The 26,532-nt window shown below is 35.2% G+C and overlaps 1 protein-coding gene across 1 annotated transcript in view; it reads left to right on the top strand.

The window, feature by feature from the left end:
• The window catches only part of CSMD1 (CUB and Sushi multiple domains 1), a 1,071,386-nt gene that overhangs the window by 982,819 nt on the left and 62,035 nt on the right, over positions 1-26,532 (top strand). The window contains exons 48-50 of the mRNA XM_041420500.1: positions 619-765; positions 10,330-10,518; positions 17,927-18,112. Of these exons, the coding sequence (XP_041276434.1) occupies positions 619-765; positions 10,330-10,518; positions 17,927-18,112 (522 nt within the window). The remainder of the gene's footprint in view (positions 1-618; positions 766-10,329; positions 10,519-17,926; positions 18,113-26,532) is intronic.

Here is a 26,532-nt window from a genome sequence, read left to right as displayed (position 1 = left end):
TAAACATACTAATTAACAGAACAGAGCCCTAGTGAAGCATTCAAATAATATTTGTACATATGTGTATTCTAAGTGAAACTGTGGTGGTCTTACATATGAAGGAGCTTTTTTTTTGGCTACTGTGTCCATTATGTAATATGGTGGTGTTTAAATTATTCAAGCTGTACAATATCAGAGAATGTATATGTTTGCTACAACTCACTAGTTAGAAAAGAGCTTAAATAAATAATAAGGGAAAGGAGCAGAAACACAACCTCATTCAGTGTATTTGTGTCAAATATAAATTAATACCTTTTTTTTTCTTTTTTAAACCACTACTTTTTTCAGTGTTTATGGAGAAATCACTTATTGCTTTATATTTCCATTTGTTTGTACCAAGATAAAAACTCTTGGTACAAACAAATGGAAATATAAAGCAATTATAATGCTCTTTAGTGAAAACCTAAAACCAGATGGATAGTTTAAATTGAGATCTGTTAGTTATTTCTCTGACAAAGAAGTGCCTGGCTATTTCCTTTTATACTGTGTTCACATTCACAGCTTAGTTACAACATTGAAGGAATTACTTAAACTCATGGTACTTTAAGTCTTCAGTAGTTTCTCTGTTCATCTCTGAAGGTTCTTCTGGACAAAGCCCTTTACTGGTTGCTTTGAGTGGAAATCATACTGGGCAACTGAACTTCACAAGCAAAATGAATCAGTTGTATCTCCGCTGGTCAACTGATCATGCCACCAGCAAGAAAGGATTCAAGATCCGTTACTCAGGTAACTCTTCATGCTTTCTCTTAAATTATATTTTGTGGATATACTGTTGTCAACCTGGACTTAAAACCATGACAACTGTTCAGATCAAATAGAACTTGTGATATAATGTCTGTTTCTCTGAAGATAATATTTTATAATGAATATTTTAAGGATGTGAAATCATTCTGTTTTAAGTTAAGCACAGAATTGGTCTCTCCATTTTTTCCCAGTGTGTCAGAGATCTCCAGATTCATACTTCTCTAATAAATACTCCTCTCTGCATCTGTTCTCTTGTCTTATCAGATCCAGAGAGAGGCCTTTGAAATGTAGTGGTAGGGATAACTGTTAGACTTTCACAGAAGTACTCAGAAGTGAGAATTTTTGATCCTAAATAGGTGTGCAGTACTTCAGCTGCAATTCTGTGCACAATTATTAGGTTTGCAATTTCCTAGAGTTGCAGTTCACAACTCTCATTATTATGTTTTTCTTCATGTACAAATAAATGTGAAACTGGGGGTGGGGGGAAATAAATCCCTCATTTCTTCAACATGCTGCATATGAATCTGGTAACATGAAAACATATAAGTAGTCTATCTAAATAGTTCCAAATTATTTCCCATATTAATAATAAACATCAAGAAGAAACATATTGCAGTACTGGATCATGTGTTATGTGTTACTGGATCATGTGTTATGTGTAGACATTTCGACCCTTACTCAGTTTGCAGACTGTTTATGATGCCTCCACTCATACATCTACAGACACATTGCTACTAAAAGGCTTGGCTTTTAGTAGCAGTGTGATCCCTTGATGATTTACATGATGTGAATAGTATGTCTGAGAGAGAAAAGTGATAATTGCTATCATTAACATCCATCTGCTTCTTCTGTGTTTGGACTTGATTAGCAATGTAAAGGTTCTGTGTGTTAATTTTGGTGGCTAAAAATTGTCAATATAAATTAAGTAGAGAAAGGAATACTAAGAATCTTTTAGCAGAACATTTAATGAAGTACCAGGTATCTCCCATTTAGTCATGGCAAATGTTCTTCGGGAGACAGTTTTTGGGAAGCTCACTCTTTTTCTGTACCATCCATGCTCTGCCTGTCTAATTTCCAGAAAGTTTCTCTCGTTACTGAAACATAAGGTCAGGGCTCAGCTCAGAGCATAATTATGATTGTTTTGGGGATTTAAGAACTAAGGGTAAACTGTTAGCAGTGAGGAAAAAAATCACTAAAAGCATCATCTTCACCTGCACCTTTGGATAACTACTACAGATGAACTGAAGCTGAGGGATGGGGAAAGGAAAATTTTTTTCAAGATACTGGAGATTAATATACGTTTTCATAGTGAAAAAGCAATTGCAGGATTTAATAGATAGATTGAGAGTGTGCAAGAGGGAACAAAGAGAACCTGTCACATTGTAGCCCTCAAGTGTGTGGCAGTGAAAGGAGGAGACTTTCATTCATTAATTCAAAGTGAGGAAGCAATATCAGGGTTACATGAATAGACTTCATGTGAAGATGTTGGTTTGTAAGTATGAGATTATTAAGGAGGCTGATGTTTGAGGAATAGCAAAATATTTTGTACCTTTGCATGTACACAAAACATGTTTTGCAGTATTGAAGAAGTGGTCTATAATTGCTAAGCTCAGTTCATTAATTATTATGGCACTAGCTATGACTAGCAATAAAATTGGGGGACTGGAGAGAGATATGTAATCCTTATGGCTATCTTTTAGGAACAAACAACAGTTTAGCTTTTTCCGCTTCACTAACAGTCAGTGCCTGCATTTTTCTCTAAACTTCTGTCCGTTTTACATGAGATTCAATGGAAATAATCAGCATGAAAGAAGAGTAACAGTGAGCAGCAGCATAAACAATTGGATTTGAATCCTAATGAGGGAGAGCAACAACATGAAAGTAGGAAAAATACAAGATCCCAAAAAGGCTATTGATACTGTGGCAGCTGTGACTGAACCAGCAGGCTTCCTCATGATGAAGATCCTATTGAAATGAATTACTGCCCTCCCATAACCTCTCCCTTCTTCTCCAGCTATGCCTGTGCACAAAATTTTGTAAATTGTCATTTTGTCACAGCTAGATTTCACTTGTAGTTACAAATTTTATTCACTGTTAAAAAGTGCTAGAAGCTTTTAAGGGAATGCTTAATATTTTCTTTAGAATGCAATCTTAATTGTGTAAGCTGTTTGCTTAATATTATGTTTACTATCATGCGTATAAGACTTTTTGCTAAATCTCAGTGGGAAAAAGCTGAGGTATTACAGCAGACAGGTGTTCTTTTAAGGGCTTCGACATATTATAGAGCTACTAGCTTAGATTTCAATCTAAATTATACATTTCCTAACTGCACTAATGCCTAGATATTAAATGATCTCTTTCTTAATCTACAAAGTATCTGCATAGCATCCCTCAATAATTTGTAACCCTGCATACACATTCTTACCCAAGCAAGCTAAGGGAAAAGCATAACTAAGAAAAGGTAGATGATTTTTTTTTTTTTTTAATATTGGTAAAAGGAATGAAAGTGTGCTACAGTACCTGGCATATCTGCTGGAGGCACAAGGACTTGTGAACCAGATGGGAACTTCATTTGCTACTTTTCAAATTGACATTGCCACTATAACATTTACAGGCTTTTGTTTAACTGTTGGTTATTCATGCAAAAGTAAATAAGTCCAGTGGTTACTTACCTAATTTGTAATGTCCTGCCAATAGCACTATTTCTCCTTATTCCTCAGGTTTGAGTGGCCAGGTTTTTGCAGCAGGGGGATTACAAGTATGGATTCTGTGAGAAGCTGCTAGAAGCTTCTCCTATGTCCAAAAGAACCAGGTCCAGCTGGTTCCAAGATGGACCTGCAGCTGGACATGGATAGTGATAGTGCCTCTACAATAACACACTTTAAAAAATTAAATATATATCTACTCACCAGCAGCTAAAAGGAGTGAGAATACATGAGTGACAATTCTGCAGAAACCACAGCTGGTGAAGATGGAGGGGGAGGAGGTGCTCCAGGCTCCAAAGCTGAGGTTCCCTGAAGCCTGTATTGCTCTCCAGCCCTAGCACACCACTAAGGCCCACCCAGCTGCTTGCTCATTTCCCCCTCAGCAAGATAGAGGATGGAGCAGAGAATAGGAAGCTTAAAAATGAGAAAACTTGTGGGATGAGATAAACAGGTAAAGTTTAATAGGTGAAACAAAAGCTGCTATGACAGTAACAGCTGAATGATCTCTCCCTGTCCCCATCTCAACCCTGTAAGCTGAGAAGGGGATCAATTCTGCAGCTTTGGTGTGCACCTGGCATCCAGCCACGATCAAACCAGCACACTTTTATTATGTACTTTTAACCTCTTATGTAATTGCAAGAAGTTTAGTTCTTCCCCATTCTTTTTTTTGTTATTTTTAAGCTTTGGATGTGTTAAACAAGTGTTCCTATTCCCTCTCTATTTCAATTTAAAATAGAAGAATATTGATCAGTTTGTCTTTACATTTTCCAGTAGATGGTTAGAACTGACAAAGAAACTGTTTGAAGAAGTTCATCAGACTCTGTATGTTTCTTCTCCAATTTGTAAACTTTTAGGTGGTGATTTGCAGGAGCATCACAGCAGACATTTATACAGTACTGTGAATCACGAAAAATATTCAGGATGATTTATAAATGTTGAAACACCATTAAGAACAGCTGTCATATAAATAGCAGATTATTTAGTTAGATATTTAGTTTGCAGATATTGACAATTATATCACTAAAGAGAGAATAGGCATTTGCAAATTTATCTTGCCTTTTCATATTGTTTATTTCTTAGATTTAAAATAAAATGCAAAAGGAAAAGAATGACAGCCTGATTCCTTTTTGTTGCTTGGCTGAGTATTGTTCTCCATTTTGATCCTGTACATTTTGAAATGAAAAGTAACATATGGAATGGATGGTCCATTAATTAAGGAAATTGTTTAGTAATCAGAAAAGATATATTTAATTTTCTTATGTAATTACTTTAGGCAGTGTCCAATTTCTTATCTATAAAGTGAGTATGACAGTAGCCCTCTACAACAATGGATACTTCAAAAATAGCAGCACAAAGAGATAAGCTTCCCCAGTAATATGACAGAAACAATTAAGTATCCACAAGGGAAAGTTATAAGGAAGGAGTATACTAAGGTGTGACTTTTATTTCTCAACATAAAATCTAGCATGTAAGTAAACAAATCACTGTGGTATCTGAAGGATTTTTTTTCATTTATTTAGAATTTCAAACATAGTGCTGTTTCTGTGAATACTTAAAAATATCTTCTTTCTATATACATTTTTTTTTGACTACTGATCAAAGATACTGCTGGGAAATCAAGTCCTTTGCTAAGATTAATTCTTTGATAAAATTTTGTAGATTCCCTGTAGAGAGTGAGTTCTACAAAATCATCTGGGAGGGTTGGACATGGAATTTAAAAGAATTTTAATTTTTAGTTGGGAGTCATTTAATTGAACTTCTCTGAGACAGTGTCTCAAACAGCAAAAAAAAATCCCCTCAGCATAAATATTTAAAATTTCCAGCTATTAAGAGAATATGCTTTGTTAAAGGAAGAGTGTGGTCCTAGAAATGCAAGATCAGTGTTTATAGGTGTTGCTGTCCTCAGGTCCTTTGATTTGTGATATCTGATTTAGCTGGCAGCTATTACTCTGTTTGTATTCAGTGGTAAATTACAAAAGTTCTTACATTAAGTGAGCTGAATGTTTTGATAATAAGGGAGCTGCAAATGTTCAGTATGTTGCCTTACAAAATACACTGTTATCTAAGAGGTTCTGAAAAAATGTGGGTGATATGTCATTTGGAAAAGTAAATTAAATATATAACTATAAAGTTGCTTCGATCACTGGAACAGTCATAGAAGTCTATCACATTTTAAAGTAAAACATTGTCATTCCTAGATGGGAGCACTCCTGTGTGATTACACCTATTTCAGCTGAGCCTCATAAGATTCCAGGACAGATTCCCCTGAAAACTGGCTGTGAGAAAAACAGCATTTTATCACAGTGGTCCTTGACACAAGGCTGCAGTGTTTTATGAGTGCACTGTATGGATTTCTACTTAAGCTCAAAATTTTCACTCACCTTACAGTATCTGTAGTTTTCAGTCTGACATTCTTCAAACATTTGCTTACACTTCACGTCTTCAGACATTTATTACTTTGTGTGTGGTTCTTCCGTTAATATGTCAGTTCCTGATCCTAGAAGTTGTTATGTGTGCTTCATCCTGGGGTCTGAAGGGAGCTCGGGTTAAAGAACAGATTACAAATTTCTAAGATATAGACCAAGAAGGAAATTGCATGTAGCCTTATCACTATTCCTTTACTGTATCAACAAGTGTACTTTTCAGAGTTGTAAAATAAAAATCCATCTTCAGAATTTTTAGATAATTTGCTTAAAATGCTTTACTTCTTCTCATGCTATCTATAGCTTAGACATAATGCATTGCTTTGAGTATCAGCCTTTTCTGTACACATCATGCTGCCATGTCTTGGCAGCACAAAGTACTATATCTTAGTAGGGCTTTTTCATGGATGTGGGTTACAGGCACCGCTTACCTGTAACCTTGTTGATGGTTACTCACTTGCTACCAGCCTACTGCTACTACTTTAAAATGTCATTAATAAGAATTTCTGTAAGAGTGGAAGATGGATCTGATCTAGGTTAAATAAATGTCTTAAACATAAGTTATCCAAACATACATGGTTTACATCACAAAACGTATGTTATGTGTGTCAGAAACACTCTTAACAGTCATGAAAGTGTAAAGTTTGGTACTCTGGAGCACAGCCCCTTTCTGATACATGGGAACTTTTCTGTATTGCTGTCTAGTGAACTTTTCATTCTATTTCAAGGAATCCACCTCACTTCAGGTAGTTTCATTCATCATACCTTTTTTGTCCCAAACTTGATACCCATTATGGTCAAAATACTCTGCAAAGACAGTGTAACTGTGCTCCTCAACCCTTCTTTATCTCCACCCCTTTTCCACCCCTCCCTACAAATCACAGTCTACTTTTAGTGGTAGAAAGTATTAGGTTTTTCTTTATCCAACTTTTATCTATCTTTCTTTCCCATCTAGCTTAACATCTTAATTTCTCTTCATCTTTACAAAGACACCCCTAATTTGTTATCCTCCTCTTTCCTGTCTTCTGTCTCTGATCTTCTCTCTCTTTGTGTCCCACAAATCAGTTTCATTTGATTTTATATTTTTTCTTTCCCTGAATCATATTTTACTCTGAACACAATCTCTGTCTCTGATTCATCAATTCTTTTGAACCACTACTAATGGCTAACCAAGTACTTATCTTTCTCTCATTTTCATTGCTTTCTCCTGGTCTCCAGTCCCTACCTTCCTGTTTCTCATCTTTGCACAGTCTGTCATGCCTCCTCATCCCCATGGCTCTTAAATCAGCACCTTAGTCTCAAATATTCTTTCTCTCCTTTCTCCAGTTATAACCTCCCTACCCAGCCAAACATATCTATTAATTTTATATTCACACTTGAAAGTCTGTCTTTAACTTTCACAATGGCAGGTGACCACAAACCTTTACCAAGGCATCTTGGTTTCCAGATATCTTCCCTATTTCCTACAGATCCATGAAGCCACTGCCACACACCTTGGGTTGTCAGGGAAAGTAAGCATAGTAACAGCAGGCTAAAGAGATGGTTGAAAGCAGAAAATATACAGGAGTCATCAAGGTATCTGGGGAAGGAGGATATAGTTTTATGTAGAATATCTGCAGCAATAAAGTTTAGAAATTAAGTATATTCATAGGGATGTTGAAGTAAATTCTGAGTGATATTGCTATTTTGTCTTCCTTCTTGTTTTCTTCTACAATTTTCTTAATTCAAAAGATTAAGAAAAGGCAAAAGCCTGACTCTTCTCTGAACACTGCTTGATTCACTGGAGAGGTTAAACCATGCTTTTGGGCTCAAGGCATTATTAATTGTTATGACATAGGCAAAAAATTATGACTGATAGATTTCCCCTTTGGCTCCCGAGGAAATTTTCAATATTTTGGCATCATTCTGTGTAATTCAGCAGCCTGAAGGCCCCATATTTCATGCCATTTTAAAGCTTTTCTCTCTGGATGGTCATATATATTTATAGTTGTAATCAGCCACAGCTAAAGCATGGCAATAAATACCCTGGCAATCAGAACATGAAGTTTAACCTGTTATGCTAAAAATCTATTATGCGTTAAAAAACCCTTCTTTTATATCTAGCCAAGAATTTACTGTTAGAATAACAATGTTAGCAGTTTAATAAAAGAATTACTGGTCCAGATTAAATAGTTATAGGAAGAGATAGAAAAAGGAGGCATGAAAAGAACTATACAGAAATACAGTATGGTTAGAAATTTTATACAGTAATACTGGGCTACAGAGAAATCTTTTATGTCTAAAGTTGCAGTACTGATGTAATACATTTGGAGTTTTTTCTGAATTGCATATTTTATTTATGACTCACCATCTTTTCTTAAGATCTAGGGTATTTAAAATTAAATAGCACTTAAGAGATTACTGGAGCTTATTTTAGAGGTCTTAACCTGCTTGTTTTGCAATAACAATCTTATTTATTCTTCAATATGTTGAAAGGAAAATTAAAGCCACATTTATTGTGGTTTTTTAAATGTCAAGTCCCATTTTTAAAGAGTAATTTGATAATTAATGTAATTTAGGCAGGAAAGTGAGTGTCACCATGCTTATAAAGGACACAGAACATGGCCCTAAACAATTCTTTTACTGAACCATCTTGGCTTATTAATTTTCATTCTAGTTTTAATTTTTCCTTTATGATTAAGTGGGGCTTTTTTACAGGTGAAACTTTCACTTTTCCAAGTGAATGTACAGAAATAACATTTTGAGCAGAAATAATGTTGCTTAATTGAGAACTATATAGTACAATTTCAACAGATAACAATATTTTTTGGTATCTTGAATGCTGGACTTAGCTTTACTGCTTGTGTTGGGTGTTATTACTTAGAAATATTGACTTTGATATACTGCATCTAAATCTAGACATTTAAAGGAAGCATTTCAGTTAGGAATATAATCAACTCTGTGATCTCTGTCAATGAACAAAAACATTCTTTAGGTGGTTATTGATATAGTAAGTGCACTGTAAGGTGACAAAATATACATTGATGATAAAAATTTAAAAATAGAGCTAGATATTGAAAGCTGTATACACAAACTTGTAATTATGCACTTGTGAAAATAAAACAACTTCTACTGGATTATTGTCTACAGAAACTAAAATTAATATCACTGTATATCTAAGACACATTTCAGTATTATGGAGGGAGTATCCCAACAGTAGTCTCAGTCTCAGTCTTATTGGTATTGACATATAGTTCTCAGTGGAGCTCAAGAGTATCTTCTCTGTGAGGCATGTTGGTAGGCTTATTTCAGTGGTGGATGTGCAGTCAGAAAGCCATGGTCCTGCCATGTTGCTTCTGAAAAGATAATCTCAGTAATCTTGATATGGTGCATACCTGCTTCCAATACACAGTGACTTATACGTCAGTAGGGAGTCCAAGTAATTTTTTCATATTGCTTTTATCCAGTGAGAAATGTTTGCATTCTACAAACAGATTAGTGTAGCAACTCTGCATATAGTGTGTCTAGATGTATAGAAGTGCATATACTGTACTTCTGCTTCATCTGGGTCCAGTTCAGGTATCCATATTACATCCTTACAGACAGATACTGCAACCTTATTTTTAAAAATGATCTTTATTACTCACTTTTTGACACAAAAAAAATATACTTCTTTTGCTTACTCAGCATATATATGTAAAATATCCATTTATATGTAACAGGTTCTAAAGAACCATGCTGGTCATGAAAACCCCTCTGCAAAAAATATTAGTAGAGTAGTGATTAAAATTAAGCAAGGTTTACTTTCATTTCAGAACTCAAACAGGTGCATTCTGTCTTACTTCATAGGTAGTGTAAATTCAACATTTAAGAAGTTGCAGTCAGTTATGTTACATGCTTTTCATAAAAATTAATATACTTGCTCATATCTATGACAGAAGAGGCACAAAAAATTAACTGCATTTTAACCTGAAAAAAGAGCATCTGAAGAATCAGTGCGCTTAATTTGTCTTATAAATTTTTAACATATTTTACAAAATGTTTAAACTTTGACGTACATGTCTAAGTGCACGGAAATTTTTAATAAAGCTCTTTCTAATTGGTTTTGAATATTCTGTAGCTCAATATTTACAAAGTTACCAGATTTGAAGTACAATGTTTATTAAGTGTGAGCGAACTTACTGAACATTCTATATGCTTCATGATTGTAGCTTCCTTATGTGCAGTAGTACAAACTGGTTTTGGTTATAAATTTTGGTTTTGAACTTCATGATATTTCTTTATAGGTAGTCTGAATCTTCACTGATGATTCCAAAAGTACTGTAAAGGTTTCAGTATTGATTTTAGTGGCAAAGTTTGTGTGTGTCATAAATAACCTTAATTTTGTACATTAAGTGCATTTGATTTGTTTTTAGTAATGTCCATTTTTTGATTTTTAGCTCCTTATTGCAGTTTAAACCCTAACTTGAGGAATGGTGGAATTATAAATAAAACGGGTGGTCCTGCTGGAAGCAAAGTTCGCTATTATTGCAAACCTGGGTACAGAATGATTGGTCACAATAACGCGACATGCAGGCGCTACCAAAATGGCATGTACCAATGGGATTCTCCTGTGCCAATCTGCCACGGTAAGATCATGCTGTCCTCTTGAGTAGGCTTCTGTAATTTCATTGTGAGGCTGTTTGACAAAACAAAGATGCAGCATTGTCAATTCTGCTGTATGCCAAGAGAGACACTGACATCATGACCTGATCCAAACACACACTGACTTGTGTATTTCATGTGTGCAGGGTTGAAGTATTAAGAACTATTCATGCAATCTAATACAGACCAAGTGAAAAATATGTCTTCAGTACTTTTTTCTTTAGTGATGTACATATCTATAAACAGACCACAGGTCATGATATTGTCTTACAGAACATTTTTAAAAAATCAGTAGTTATAAGGGATTACTTTATTATTTTAGAAAATAACTTTATAACCAGTACTTTAAAGACATAATTTTTAACTTCTTTTCTATTTTTTTTTTGTTGTTGTTTGGTTTTTACTATCCTGGAGCTGAACCAGGGTCTTCTTTAGCTTGCTGCTCTTGTTAATAGTCATTATTGTTTGTCAAATGTATATGCCCCATCCCTGGAAGGCCAGGTTGGATGGGCCTTTGAGCAGCCTGGTCTAGTGGAAGGTGTCCCTGCCATTGGAATCAGATGGTCTTTAATGTCCCTTCCCACTCAAACTATTCTATGATAATATCAGGGACCTGGGGAAGAGAAAGAATACTGCAAATTCTACCAATATCATATATGGCCTCTTCTAACATATTTCTGCTTCTAGTCTACTTTATTTATGGAATGAAGTTATAGTAGCATTCACATTTAAGAATATGATTGATTAAAACTTGCATTTACTTGTTCTTAACTTGGTAAGACATTAACATTAGTTTTTATGCCTTTTACAAGGAAATATTTTGCTTGATGTTTCATCTCAGTGATGGTTCAGATATTTCTGAAATGATAAGATGGAAGTATAAAAGTTTTATTTTGTGAATTACAAAAAAAAAAATCCATTTGAGATTTGTCATGATGCTTACTCTTCTGTTGAGAGTGTGCTATTTGTAAGAAAAGTAAAAAGCTACAAAAATTTGGCTACAGTTGAAGAACTTGAAGGAATACGAATAAGATTCCTATATAGAGTAATTTGGTAGGTAAGTATTTATTCTGGATGAGCATTTTCCTGCTGAGAAGGGCCATGTGGCTATACCATTACCAGTCCAGGGAGAAACTCAAACTGTCAGTGTGCCACAAGCAGGACCTGTGTATCTGTGCTTCCAGAATCCAGGATCTCTTCTAATCTCATATGCCATCATGTTACATGTTATAATGCCACATATATACCATGTATGACTTGATACGGCATGTGATTCTGTTTGATCTTCCTGAAGGCCACTAAATCATGGGAGAATCTGTGTGTGGTCTGAATGTGAGGTAAATTTATGGACAAATGCTGCTTTTGGACTTGGGCTGCATTTTAGGTGCTGTTTCTGGTGCTGACATTGAAAATTCAGACACTTTGCAATAAAGAACCTGGAATAATGAATAGGCCTACAACTTGGGATCAGCAAAATGGAGGATAAAATTCTGTTCCAGATTAAAACAAAATGTTAACATTTGTGCGTGGGTTAAAATTTTGATTAATTTGCTTAAACATGGAAGTCTGGTGTCATTTTTGGTGTCCTGAGGTGTTTTACCTGTCCTCCATCCTCTAGCAGAGAAAGGTGGTAGAGGCTTGCAGGATGTCATGGAGGCCTAAGAACCTCAGATAGCTCTAGACAATGGGAAAAGAAAAAACAAGTCCCATCTGCCTAAAATGTTGTATTTGATCTGGTCAATACTGTTGCCGAAACTTTGGGAGATATTTTGCTGGCTATTGGGCAGGTGTCTTTTTCAAAAGGTAAAGAAATTTTGGCATCCTAATCTGGACCTCAGTTACTTTAAGCATGTGAGGATAGAGGCAGTATTCTGTGTGTACTTGTTAGACTAGGGGAATTGGGGCCATAAAGTTAAGGGGACCCTACATTTTACTTTTCTCCGGAATTTAAAAACTTGTGATTCCTCAGCTGTCACAAATTCTGTGCAAATGTATCCCTTAGCTTTCTGCTGCTTATCTAGCCAGGCAACATTAGCTTTCTACTGCTACTTCCAGTACTGTTCAGTCAAATAGCAGAGTTCTGTAAAATGAAAATATAACCCAGCACATAAAAATTTTTATATAATTTATTCATAGTTTCACTCTTTTGTTAGAACAGTCTAATATTAAGAATTTTCTTTTACATTTTTAGTCTTTGCATTTTATGTTCACAATTTTCTGTTCACAATGGCACAGAAAGTGTTTCAAATTTGCCATTCTAACCTTGAAAATTATGTCCAAACATAATGAGGTTTGTGAATGGAGAAAAAAGTTCTTTAAACTATTTGAGTCAAAAGTCCCCACTTTTAAGGACAAAATGGAATAATTCACAGAAAGGAGGAGGGAAAATGTGCAGATGTGCAAGACTTGATATAACATCCCAGGACTTGATAGTGGATAACCAAGGGTCAAAGATCCTCAGATAGTAATAGATTCTGAACAGAACTTAAGAGAACTCAAGAAAATTGTAAAATACTTCAGACACTGTGTCTGCCCTTTTTTTATCACTATGTGCAAGAAGGAGCTTCGGAATTTTAGCAATCTAGCATGTTCACAAATACCTTTTTCTTGAATTTTAAGCTGTATTTATAATTTCATTAATATATGTGGTTGTGGATATGTAGAATTCTGTAAAAAATGGGAGAAAAGAATATTTGCAAGACAGGTTGCTTAATCTTTACTATAAATGTAATATATAACTTTTAATATATAAATTTACAACTCTGGCACAATTATTCCAACTTGTATGTCTGAATGAGGCATATGTTTTTCAAAAACTCTGAAATGGAGAGAATATTTCAAAATTTATTTAGTACCTGTATTCAAAATGCATTCTCTGTGAAAATTAATTAAAATTATAAATTTGGTCCAGCTCATGGATTTCATTATAAGATCTTTCTAAATCAAAAACCCTTTGATTAGTTCAGAAATTCCCATAAAACCAGTCCTGCAGGGTTGCATTTGTAATCAATAGTTTGAATTTGTCAGAATTAATTTCTGAAATCAAGTTTCATCATATTATCAAAAAGAGTAATTATTTTTTGCGTATCTATTACAACAAAATCTAATTTGAATATGAAAACATCTAATATGAGTTAATCTGATAGGGTCAGAAGATATTTTTCAATTTGTCTTCTCAAATGCAAATGTTGTAATAATGTCCTGAATGCTGTATAAAAAACTTGACTCCTATCTAGGAAATTGTAACTTATTGTTATTGCTTTTATTTCATTTGTGAAGTGAAAAGAGAAACATGAGTCATGCTACATTCAAAAGAGATATGGAGAGAAAATAGCAATTCTTATATAATAACAATAAGTGGCTGCTGAGAGGAAATAGTAAGGCCCCAGTAATGACAGTGGCAACAACATTTGTCAGCCACTGATTAGCTCGTGTATGGATTGCCATGCTGGGGGAGAGTAGGAAGAGAAGACTGAGGCTGGGAGTGAAGAGAAGACAAGACGAGATTTTCCAGCATTCGAAAATAAACTCAATGTCTGCCTGTAATGCACTCCCCAGCTTCATTTCTATACGTAGTGAAATTGCATACTTCGAAGATAATTTATATGTAAGAATGTTACTGGAATACAGAAAAATCCTTTACATTTAAAGGATTGCCTTACACCTTAAATTTTTAATAAGACATAAATGCAAGTATCATGTGGAATATGAAGGAGCAACTAAAACTACATCTCACTTTCTAGATAAATGGCTTTCCCCTTGCATTAGAAGAAGTATATTTTTCTGCTGTGAAAGATAATAGACACAACTAAGGTTGACTTATATTTTTAACACTCTGAATTCACATCTCTCAGCTGGAACCTGTCAGTCTCATCTAATAATTGACCTAAGAAACATGCTGACAATTCCTCAAGTCAGAAGATTTTTTCAGACCATTCTTAATTCTTTAACAATCATGAAGCTAAGAGCTTCAAAATACTTGGCTGTGGCACACTAGTGTCATTGTTTCCACTGTCCAAAGAAAATGTGACATTTTAGTCAGTTTGGTTCATCTTACTTTACTTTAAATTTCAAAGTACATGCTATTTAGTGAAACTCTCCTTGCTGATATGCTTTATTTTAACACTGCTACTCTAAAAGCCTTTAGCAGCCTTGATAAATTTCTAGCAACAGGAACAGTTCATTCCATTTCCAGGCTCTGGAAGACAAGGATACAAAAAAATAAGCAGATAAGACTCTAACTGGAATGGTGCCAGAACGCCCAAACTGCTTTTATGATAAGTAGCTAAAGCAGCAGTGAGAAAACCCTGACAATTTAGCAGTACAAGATTTAGAAACAGCTAAGGAAAGAACGGACACAATAAGGGCTGAGGTACACTCTGATGATGAAAGAGCTGAAGTGTGACAGCTAAACATAGATTTTGAGGTGCTTTAGCATACTGGACATTGCATCAGACCTGACATAACTGAGAGGCCCACCTGTGTGTGAGCAGGCATGGTACACCTTTTATTCCTTAAAGTAACTTGCACATAAGAGCTACTCAGTCTTGAACTATTCAGTGTGTCTCTAGAAAGGTTATTGCTAAAGCTGAAGAACAAATGTTGACAGAATTATTAGCCCTACCATGAACTAAACAGACCTGGACTGGTTTGCTGGGGAGTGTTTTTGTTTTGTTTTCAAATGGCATAATAAAAGCTTCTTGCTTCATTAAGGTATTTGAAGTTATTTCATGTTTGGAGTATTTAGAGGGAAATAAAATTAGGTCCACCTGTATATGCATATGGGCACATACATGGGATGGGTGGATAGAATCATAGTTTTGAGTTTTTAGTTTTATACAATTAAATGTATGCAGACTTAACACAGAGATTACTGTTTTGATATGAGAAAGGAGACCTGAAAATGTTAGAAGTTAAAGGTAAGAAGTTAAATCTTAACCAAAAGCATTCAGACACATTGTCACAAGTCAGAAGAGAACTGTAAGGCGTGTTAGGATGAGTGGAGGCATAGTGCAAGACATTGGGCACACTGAAATCCTTCACAGTAACCACAACTTGAAATGCATTGACATTTTTGTGATGTACTAAAGTAGAGTGTGAATTTAACTTTCCATCAATTCAGCATGCAGACAAACTTTGCAAGTATTGCTTGCCTGACACAAGATCAGAGCTGGTTGTAGTTGTAGGTACAGGATTCACCTGATCTTTAGGGAATGTAGAGCATTTAACCAGATACGCCTATGCTGACAGTGTTGAGTGCACCAGAGACCTGAAAAACTACCACTCCTGCTGTGGTCACCTCGTGGAAAATTACTTCTAATGTCAAGACATGCTCCCAGAAGATGCAGAACTTGCTTTTATCCTTTCCCTTCTTCACTTTCTCATACATACTCAGAGCAGTTAAAAGTGAACTTCCAGAATCCCTTCCTTATCACTTCTCTCTACCTTTTCTGTCCCAGTGCTATTCCTTCCACTGGCAGGAGGCTCAGCCCCTGCCCACTGATAGAGAAATACTCAGTTTTGATAAGAGGAGAACATTCCTGGTTAGGATACAAAAAGTGCCAAGTTGTAAGGAGGCAGCATATTTTGGAACATTCCTATAGTTCTAATTCTGTTAGCAATATGACAAATTCCATATGTCCATATATGAAGGAACAGCAGAAATGAAGTAATTATTCATCATTTAATAATGGTTATATCTCCTTATTGTAATAATTTTCAAAGTATTGTGTTGTATTTAATTTAAATTCATCAGATGTGAAAACTTGGAAACACTGAAAACAAATTTGAGAATTGTATTTCTGGTACCATGATGATGTGTTCTGAAATTAATAATTTGCATTAAATTGGGTAAATAGTGATAATAACTAGATTTTTTTTTCAAAAAACATTAATCTTCACCACTAAAACAGATTTCAAACAAACAGTGTGATTTCTTCTTTTGAAATTTATTTATTTTTTTTTATATTAAAATATTGAAATATTGAATTACTTCTTACCATTGACTGCAGGTAAGGAAGAAAATACCTTCATTTGTAAAACTTCACTTTTTATTGCTTAATATTTAAAAATGAAAGATTCAAAGCTTTCAGTGTATTTACTATAGAGCAGTAAACTAGATGCCAAACTCGGAGTAACTTGTGATTCTGTACACACATACACATATTGGAATATTGGTTTATATGAACTCATGAAATAGATTAATTGTAATAATTTGATAGGTAGTCTGCTTCATTTTGCAGAAAGTAGCATCCTTTCAGAGAAGATAATATGACTTTCCCTTCAGAAGAGCTGTGAGGCAAACAAAATTTTTATCAGTTTTAGTAAATTATTAAAGGACCTAGAGATAGTATATGTACATGGATAGCTACTTTAAAATAAACATAACATGAAAAGAAATTTAAAAGTAAAAATACTGTCAAAAGCAAGGGACCTGAGAAGTCAGATGACAGAAGACAATCTTGACTTGAAGATCTTTCCTAAAAGTGACTGAGATATAAATTTTTATAATTATACTCTGCCTGAAAATTGTATATTATGAGATACTGCTAAAGGAACTCTGGTTAAATAAATTAATATATAAGCCTAAAAAACCACCCTAGATGCTAGTCAAACTTTACTAAGCAAATTAAAGTCTGTGATCTAGAAAGAAAAACTATTCATTTGGAGATAAATTCAGAAGAAGGGGAGAAAAAAGTGAAAATAATTAAGTAAATAATTTCCTTCATGATGTAGAAAATTGATAAGCCTAGATACACATAATATTTAAAATTCTGAAATAAATTGGTCAAATATGTAAATAAGGTTTAAAATATCTGAATAATGTCCTTAAGTGGAACACTTCCCTGTCTAGTCACATATTTGGTTGCTTTTCTCATCAGACAAAAAATGTTAAATTGAATTCTTTAGCAATATAGTTCTAAATGTATAGAACAGACAAACATGAAATATATGAACTATGATGAAGTAGTGCAGGACTGAAAGAAAGCCTGAAAGAATGGAGCAGATTACTAGAAAGTATTTAAGAGTTTTTCAGTTCATTGCTTCTTGGACCAAATCTCTTTGGACACTTCTGATTTTTTCTCTATCCTATAAACCATTGCCCATAGCCCATGTTGAAAAATCTCTCTCTGCAGTGATTTTATTGAACTAAATAATTATTTATAAAATGTTTGTCTATCTTAGATTCACTTCTAAGTTTTTATCAATGTTTGAAATACCGTTGCATTTATCAGAATGTTGCAAATATGATGCAAAATTAATTTCAACTGTTATAAATGAGATATGTCAAAATTACTAATCTATGTTTCTTATTTCAGTGGTGGGACAATATTTTAAAGATTTATATGATAAAATTCAAATTCTTCATATTTTTCTTTCCTTTCTTTTCAGCTGTATCTTGTGGCATTCCTGAGTCCCCTGGGAATGGTTCAGTTATAGGTAATGAATTCACTTTGGGCAGTAGATTGATATATGAATGTAATGAGGGCTTCAAGCTAGAATCTAGTCAGCAAGCAACAGCAGTGTGTCAAGAAGATGGATTATGGAGCAACAAAGGGAGGCCGCCTGTTTGCAAATGTAAGTGGGCATGTATTTCTAAAGAATATTTCCCTGGAACTTTCTCAGGAAATTCTTCACTGCTGATGTTTAGGTTTTACATATACATATGCCCTGAAATGGCCATTCAGGACTGCATCATGATTTAGCATGTAGTAAAGTACAAGAGGCCTATCAATTTGTTTAATTAAAAAAAAAAAAATCTTTGTTTTATCTTATTTAAAACATCTGAATTTAAATCATTAGATAATTAAATTTCCTGTGTATTTTCTTATTATGAATAATATGCCTTCACCATGATGAGTTACAATCAGCAATTATATTTTGGGGTTTTTTAAATATAGATTCTAAAGTAATAAAAGCAAAAATTATTTCTTAAAATATTAATGCAGATAACTAAGCTGGATAAGAGTCCTTCATTCTTCATTTCTGGCTCCTGTCAGGAACAAGCCAATGTAGTGCAGACTTGTCTACTATATGGCTTAGCCTCTCGTTTGCACTGGGCAGGCACTGCTTCTCTCTGTCCTGCATCAAAGCAATAATTAAATGAGCCTGACTTCAACATGACTTGAAATACTGATTAGGACATAATCTCAAAGTTAGTAATTGCTATAATATTATGTGTAAAAAATTTGAGAGTTTATTTAGAATCTTGATCTAATCAACAGCGTATGTATATGCCTTCCAGATTCTGAATTTGATAAGCACTTTAATTCTTCAAACAAGTAAAATTCATCTCATTTTTAAAGAAATAGTAAAATGAGGCAAATACAATAATTGTGAAGTTATACATGATTATGAAAGGGTTTTCATTTATTTGAATCAACTAATAGCAAACAATTGTTAGAAAATATTTTTGAAAATTAGTTTGAGAGAATTTCTAGGCATCCTTGATTGATGGTCATTTAACCTAATCTTGAACACCCTCCTGCATACTCTCTTTCAGTGATTTGCTTTCCCTCTTGCAGTTTTTCCTAGTATATATATAATCTGAAGCTTTTTTTCTGTAAAGACCTTGTTTCATTTTGTATCCACAGCAGACAAATAGAAGTTACTTTGTACTTCTTCTTAATGGTTTGAAAACTCTTATTTTTCAATGTAGTGGGTTTTCCTAGGCAAGCAGTCATATCTCACCCAGCTGTTCACTTCCTTTCCCTTTTCAGTCAGATGGGAAAAAATGGGATGAAAACTCTCATGGGTCAAGATAAGGACAGAGAGAGGACTCAGCTTGGAAAAAAAAAAATAATTTAATGTATTGCCAATTAAAATAAGGTGAAATAAGCTTTGGAAAAATAAAGGTTGCAAAATATCCAAACAATGCTTTCCTCCCTCTATTCCCAGGGTTGTGACACAGGGTCACCTTCATTCTGTTAGTTCTTTTTCTTACTCCAGCCAGTGCTAGGGGATAAGGAATGGGAGTTGTGGTCAGCTTATTAAAGGCTTCTCTCTGCTTCTCCTTCCTCCTTGCACTTTTCTTCTGCTCAAACATGTGTCTTCTTTATGAGCTATTGAACTTCAAGATAAGTTTGCTCTAGTGTGGCTCCTCCATCAGCTGCAGATTCTTCAAGAAATACTATCCATCTGCCCCAGTGTGGGCTGCAGTATGGATATATGCTCTGGCATGATCCTCTCCACTGGGCTGTAGCAAAACACCAGCTCTGGTGTTTTTGTCCAGAACATGTTCCTCTTATGTGACCTTAGTGTTCCCTCTGCTGTTTCTGACTGTTTTTGTTTCTGCTTTCTCTGCCTGTGCAGAGTTTTGCCTTTTCCTAAACACAATTTCCCAGAGGCGCTGCCATCATGGCTGCAGAGCTCAGCCGTGTTCTGCAGTGGATCCTTTGGAACTGACTTGGTCTGAGCCTCTCCTCATAAAGACCTCCCCTGGAGCTGCTCACTCACCGCTGCCAACACCTTGAGTCCTGAATCCAGTACACTGAGTCACCTTTTCTGTAGAGATAACCATCTTATTGTGATTCATTCTCACACTTCCTTCCTACTTTTAGGACCAGTGATTCTCATTATTGTCCTCTGGACAATCTCCAATTGATCTTCACCTTTCTTGAAGGGCAATGCCTAAAACTGTACACAGCAATTCCACAGAGTACATAAAGAGGATTATTCAAAACCAGCTGTGATCTCACAGACATGATGTGAATTCCAAGCCGTGTACAGAGGGAAGGCAGTGCTCCAGTGAATTGAAGTGAGCCTCATTCTCAGAAAAATTTCACAATGTACAAAGCACATAACTTGAATGATTAATCAGCAAAAATGTCAACAGATTTTTTTTGGTTTTTTTTGAGGGAAGAGTCAAGATAAACTGTCTGGGGATTAGATATACTAAATTCATAACACTATATCTGCAGTGAAAAAAACATAGAAAGAAAATAAAAAAGCTTGTATTATTGAAATGTTCAAACTTAACCAGACAATGACTACCCTTTAACATAAAGCTTAATTGCTAACATTTAGCACAACTTTCAACATTAAAAAATTAGTTTAGTATTTATAATAAACTAACAAAATATATAACACTTTCTTCACTTCCTTGTCTTCTGTTTTCATTTTCTAAAAATTTATTGTTTGAAAAAGAATCCAATTACTTCTAAATCTAGGTGTGCTAAATTAAAGTGCTAGTGATGTACATGACAATTTAAAATCAATATTTTCAGAATGGATTGCTATTCAGAGACAGGCATGTTTTACCCAAGATTTCTTACTTGCAAAGTGCAGAGAGCTTAGACAATTTGCATATCAACCTAGTTTTTTCAGTACTGCTGCTGTGAAGAAAGATGTATTTAATCTCCAGAAACAGAAACATCTTTACTTGATGGGAAGCAAACACAGCACAGAAAGGTAAATGGTAAATAAATGTCTGGTTTTATTCCCATGTCTATTAAAATGAAGGCTGAAATCAGGGTAGTTTGTTTTGCAAAGTATCTCTGATAATATCATGCCTGAGGCAGATATTTGAAAGGCTTTTCTTTTTGTTAAAAGCATTTCCATCAGATTTGAAGCATGAAAAATGTGATTTGTGATGGTCATAGAGCAAGAGACATATGGATCATGGATATTAGGCTGCTGAATTTAATTACAGAAAATACAAAGTAACATGTATCTTCTATGAAAGCTTAATTGAATGACAAATGTCTTGCTTCAGTTATTTTCATAGAGATCCCTAGAACATGATGAAGGGAAGAGATTTCTCTATTGCTCATCCATAGAGTCATAGAATCAGAGAATAATTATAGAGTCAGAAGGAGCATTAAAGATCATCTAGTTCCAATGCCCCCTGCCATGAACAGGAAAACCTTCCTCTAGACCAGGTTGCTTATGGCCTCATCCTGGCTTTGAACACTTCCAGGAATGGGACATTCCCAGCCTCTCTGGGAAACCTGTTCCAGTGCCTCACCACCCTCATAATGAAGAATTCCTAATCTAAACTTACTGCCTTTAAATTTGAAACCATTCTCCTTTTCCTATCACTACATGCTCTTGTGAAAAGTCTCTCTCTATCTCTCATGTAGCCCCCTTAGGCACTGGAAAGCTGCTATAAGCTCTCCCAGGAGCCTACTTTTCTCCAGGCTGAAGATACCAACTCCCTCAGCCTGTCATCATCAAGGTGCTCAGCCCATTGATCATCTTTTTGGCCTTCTCTGGATTCACTCCAACAGGTCCACGTAATTCTTTTGTTGGGGGCCTTGGAGCTGGACACAGTGTTCCAGGTGGAGTCTCACAAGAGCAGAAGAGAGGGGTAAAATCACCTCTCTCAACCTACTGGTCACACTTCTTTCAATGCAGCCCAGAATACGGCTGGCCTTCTGGACTGCGAGTGCACATTGCTGGCTCATGTCAAGCTCCTCATCAACCAACACCCCAAGTCCTTCTCCTCAGAGCTCCTCTCAATTTATTCTGTGCCTATCTTGTACTCATGTTTTAGATTGCCCTGACCCATGGGTAGGACCTTGCACTTGGCCTTATTGAACTTCACAATGGTCACCATTATCCATTGATTTGTTTACTTTTCAAATCCATGTCTCTCTGGCCTTTGCTCTTACTGCTTTCCTTTCCATAGAAGTATGTGGATGCATAACCTAGAATACTGACTTTATGGGTCAGTATTCTAGGTTATGCAATTCTTCTAACATTTTAATTGGCTGAGATAGTCCCTGTAACTTTGTAACTTTATTGCTCTTTTTCACTATTCATTTTATACATTTATTAAAAGATTTAAATCAAGTCCTTGACTGGTTTATGCTAATTCATCTAACATCAAATATTTTAAGGAACAGCTAATGGCACTTTTGTGTAATCTTCATATTGCATATTTTGCTGTAGATGGGTTTTTCTGGAAGGTGTTGTGTTTCTGGAAGGTGCTGTAACAGTGATGGCTCAGATATCTTTTTTATCTAGAAATAAATTGAAAAATAATCATAAATTTGATAATTTATAAGTTTATAAATTAGCCTTTTTAATGATTTTCAATATGTTTGGAAAATATCTAGTTATAGAACTAAGAGTCATAAGTAGTTCTGGAATAAAACATTAGTTGTAGTAAAAATGCAAACCCAAATTTTCTAAGATAAACAGGCAAAGATTCACATGAACTCATTGTAAATATTGTGCTGGTGGTTTTTACTTGCTAAGACATTCAGAACATCATACACATTTTCTTTAACACATCCTAAGGTCAGTAAGTATTTTTTAAAGTACTTTGTCAGTGTTTGGCATGTAACATGGAGTACTTATTCAATGAACTGTTCATAAATTCAGCAATTCAGTTCATAAATTCAGCAATTTTTAATTAGTCCAGATACATTAGACTGATAATAGATTGGCTTGATATAGCTGACTGGATTGACAGACTGATGCTGAATACCAGATGATCCTTCTGTTTATCTGTTTTGAGGTTTTGAAGCCTTTCCTCTTTGAATATACTGACCAACAAGAACAACTTATTGTCTTTCCTTTGTAGCAGCATACTGAGACTACCAACTTGCTTAAGTGATCCTGTTTTGTTCTTAGGTCTTCATTCATAGATTCTGTGATGTATAGGATTACTTGGTTTCAATCTGTCTTGTAATTTTACTAATACTTGTGAATTTAAAGCACACGAGTATCTCAGATACAGTGCATGACTTCACCTTAATGTTGTCCCTATTTTTAAGCTAATACTGAAGTTATTCAAAAAGTTATATTTGAAAAATGTAGGTCACATTACTGCATTAAGTTTACCAAATAGTAAGTCCAAAATGCCCTCTCCCCATTTTTGTGGTTGTTAACTACCAGCTGAAGAATGGCAATTAAGTATCACATGCTCCTTGAAAATAATAATAGCAAGTAATACTAAATAGCAAGTTCCTGTAATTGAAATATTTTTCCATCATGAACATAGTACTTTTTTTTTTCTTTGAAAAAGATAATTGCACTCAGAGTCAAAATATTCAAGATACTCTTGAAGAGCAACATTCAGATGTTTTTTAACACTTCCCAAAATAAGCTTTTTCATGAAGATTTTTCACGACATTTGATATTTAGAGCAGTGAAGGAGTAAAATTTTTCACTGAAGTGAGACTGATAGGCCTGTAGTTTCCGGGGTCCTCCTTCTTGCCTTCCTTGAAAACTGGGACAATGTTCTCCAGCTTCCAGTCAGCTGGGATGTCTCCAGATCCCCAAGACTGCTCAAAAATCGTCAACAGAAGTTTTGCAATTACATAACTGAGCTCTTTAGGATTCTTGATAAATCCTATTTGTAGGAATCCAGCTGGAGCATCAGATCATACATAATTTCAGGGTTGACTGGAGCTTGATCGTTCTCATAGTCATGGTCCTCTAGTTCAGGGCACTAAGACCCTTTTGGTGCATCATCCATGTTGAAGCAGAGACAAAAAATACATTAAGCACATCTGCCTTGTCCATGTCCCTGTTTGTGAGGTGACTGTCCTCATCTTGAAATGGGCCAAGGTTATTTCTACACTGACTTTTGCCATTAATATATTTGAAAGAACTCTTTATTGTCCACCATATTTTTGGCCAGCTTCAACTCCAGATTAGTTTTTTTCCCTACAGTGGCAAGCAGCATCTCTGTATTCTTCCATGACACCTTATCTTGTATCCACAGTCCTTTTTTGCCTTATTTCCAAGAGCAGATGCCTGTTCAGCCAAGCCAGGCTTTTGGCTTTGCCTCACCTGCTTGACTTTCAACGTTACTGTGCCCTTAGGGAGGCAATGCTTAAAAAATGACCAGATGGATCCCAACACCTGCAAAAATATTTTCCATGGGGATTTTACTTACTAGTCCCCTGAGAAGTTTGAAGTCTGTTCTCCTCATTCCAGAGTCAAGGTTTTGCTGGCACTTTTCCTCTTGTCAACAAAAATTTTAAACTCAGTACTTTATGGTTGCTGCAGTCAAGAGAGCCACGAACCTCCACTTCACTTACGAGATCCTCCCTGTTGACAAGCAGTAGATCAAGGAGGGCATCTTTCTGAGTCAGCTTCCTTAGAATCTGTTCTATAAAATTGTTCTGCAGGATTTTTAGGGATCTTCTGCACTGGGTTGTACTAGCTTTGTGGTTCTCCCAGGTAATTTCTGAAAAGTTTAAGTCCCCCCATAAGGACAAGAGAAGTTGATGTGGAAGTGTCCCTTAGTTGCTCAAAATATAAATTTTTGGCATCATCTTCCTAGCTGTAGGTCTACAGTAGACTCCCAAAATGACATTCACATGATTGGTTTGTCCCTTGATTCTTATCCAGAAACTCTCAGCTGAGTAATTACCAGCAGAGAACTCCATCTATACTACCCCTTCTGTGACATCAGTGCCGCCCCTTCTCTGCCTGTTGCCCTTTCTGCTGTGCCTTATCCTTCCTAAAGAGCCTGTAACCATCCAAGAGGGCACTCCAGTCACAGAACTCATCCCACAGAGTTTAATTTACACCAGTGATATCAGACCAGGACTGGGGCAAAGCTTGGGTCTCATTTTGTTTTACTTATGCTGTGTGCGTTTGTAGAAACATTATAGTCTGATACTTTCTAGCCAGCACCTTGTGAAGCAGATTGAGAGATTAGTGCTTTTTTCCTAAAGTTTTGGCACACCATACAATTGCTCATCACTGCCAAGCCTGGCATTTGTCCTTTCCTCCTTCCAAGCTACTTTAAACCTCTGTCAGTGAGCCCCACTAGCTCCTGTGCTAGAGATCTTTTTCCCCTCTGAGAAAAGTGCATTCTGTCAGGTGTCAGTAGACCAGGTGTTAAGTAGATCATCCCATGGTCAGCAAACCCCAAATTTTTCCACTTACACCAGCCTCAAAGCCACACATTGACCTGACAGGTCTGCCTATTTGGGCTTCATAACAACTGTTTTTTATGGTAATTATAATAATTTTGAATTCCCTGCTTAGAGTCTATTCAGAATTAACAATATATGGAGATTGTCATGTCATTAAAATAGATAATCTTAATCATTATTTCAAATTGTAATTATGTTTTCTGACCTATATTTCATGTAAATAAATATTATTCATAAAAGTTAATTTAAAATGCCATAATTTCCAAGAAACTGACCATAAGAGACAAGTTGATGCACTCATTCACAAACCATGTGCACAAAATCAAGCATCTGTTAATAGTCACTTTTTTGTTGCTTGAAGGATGAGGAATTTAATAAATCAAAATTAGTCTCTGTAAATTAATTTTTTTCATGCAGCAGGTTTAGTTGATTACATCAAAACAGCCTAGACATATATTCTCTATAGAGGAACATCTTGAATTAGAATTGTACATTTATGCATTAGAACCTGATAGTTGTTTGTGAAGTGTGCTTGAAAACATAAGTGTATCTATAGATAAAGAAAGAATAAATTGCATACTGACCTCAGTAGGTAGAGGTAGCATCTATGCAGCTCATATACATATTCTGAAATAGCTGAGCTGTCTTGAGATGTCCTATAGTTAAGACTAAAATTCTTGCTATTTCACTAAATAAGAAGCTTGTTTTCATATTTGAAAGAACCAATAAAACTATTGTTTGAAAGGAGGAGTGATAAAAATGTCAAAGTTGATGGGCATTAAGTCCTTATCTAACATATTTTGTTTTCTGAAAGATTTATATGATTTTCACTACAAGATGTGAAGCAGAGTGCTTCAATGTACATATTTTATTTAACAGGTACGGAAAAATGTTTCTTGGTCAGTTGTTCATAATCTTTCCATAGCTATGAAACACAGTTTAATATTAATACCTAAATAAATTAAATTAGGAAGTAGGAAGTCCTCTATCAACCTGGGATACCATTCTTTAGTGGTCAAAATCCTGTTTTAAAGGCCAAAGTGAAGACCTATTAAGTTTCAAAGTGATTGGCAATCCTTCCTAAGATACACAAAAAAAAAATCTAAGAAAATATTCTACAATTTCAGCTCAATATAAGTCCTCTATCAACCTGGGATA

Source organism: Onychostruthus taczanowskii, unplaced genomic scaffold (assembly GCF_017590055.1).
Source record: "Onychostruthus taczanowskii isolate IOZ18803 unplaced genomic scaffold, ASM1759005v1 scaffold11, whole genome shotgun sequence".
NCBI lineage: Eukaryota > Metazoa > Chordata > Aves > Passeriformes > Passeridae > Onychostruthus > Onychostruthus taczanowskii.
The sequence above is the reverse complement of the archived record's forward strand: the minus strand, read 5'-3'. Positions and strand labels throughout refer to the sequence as shown.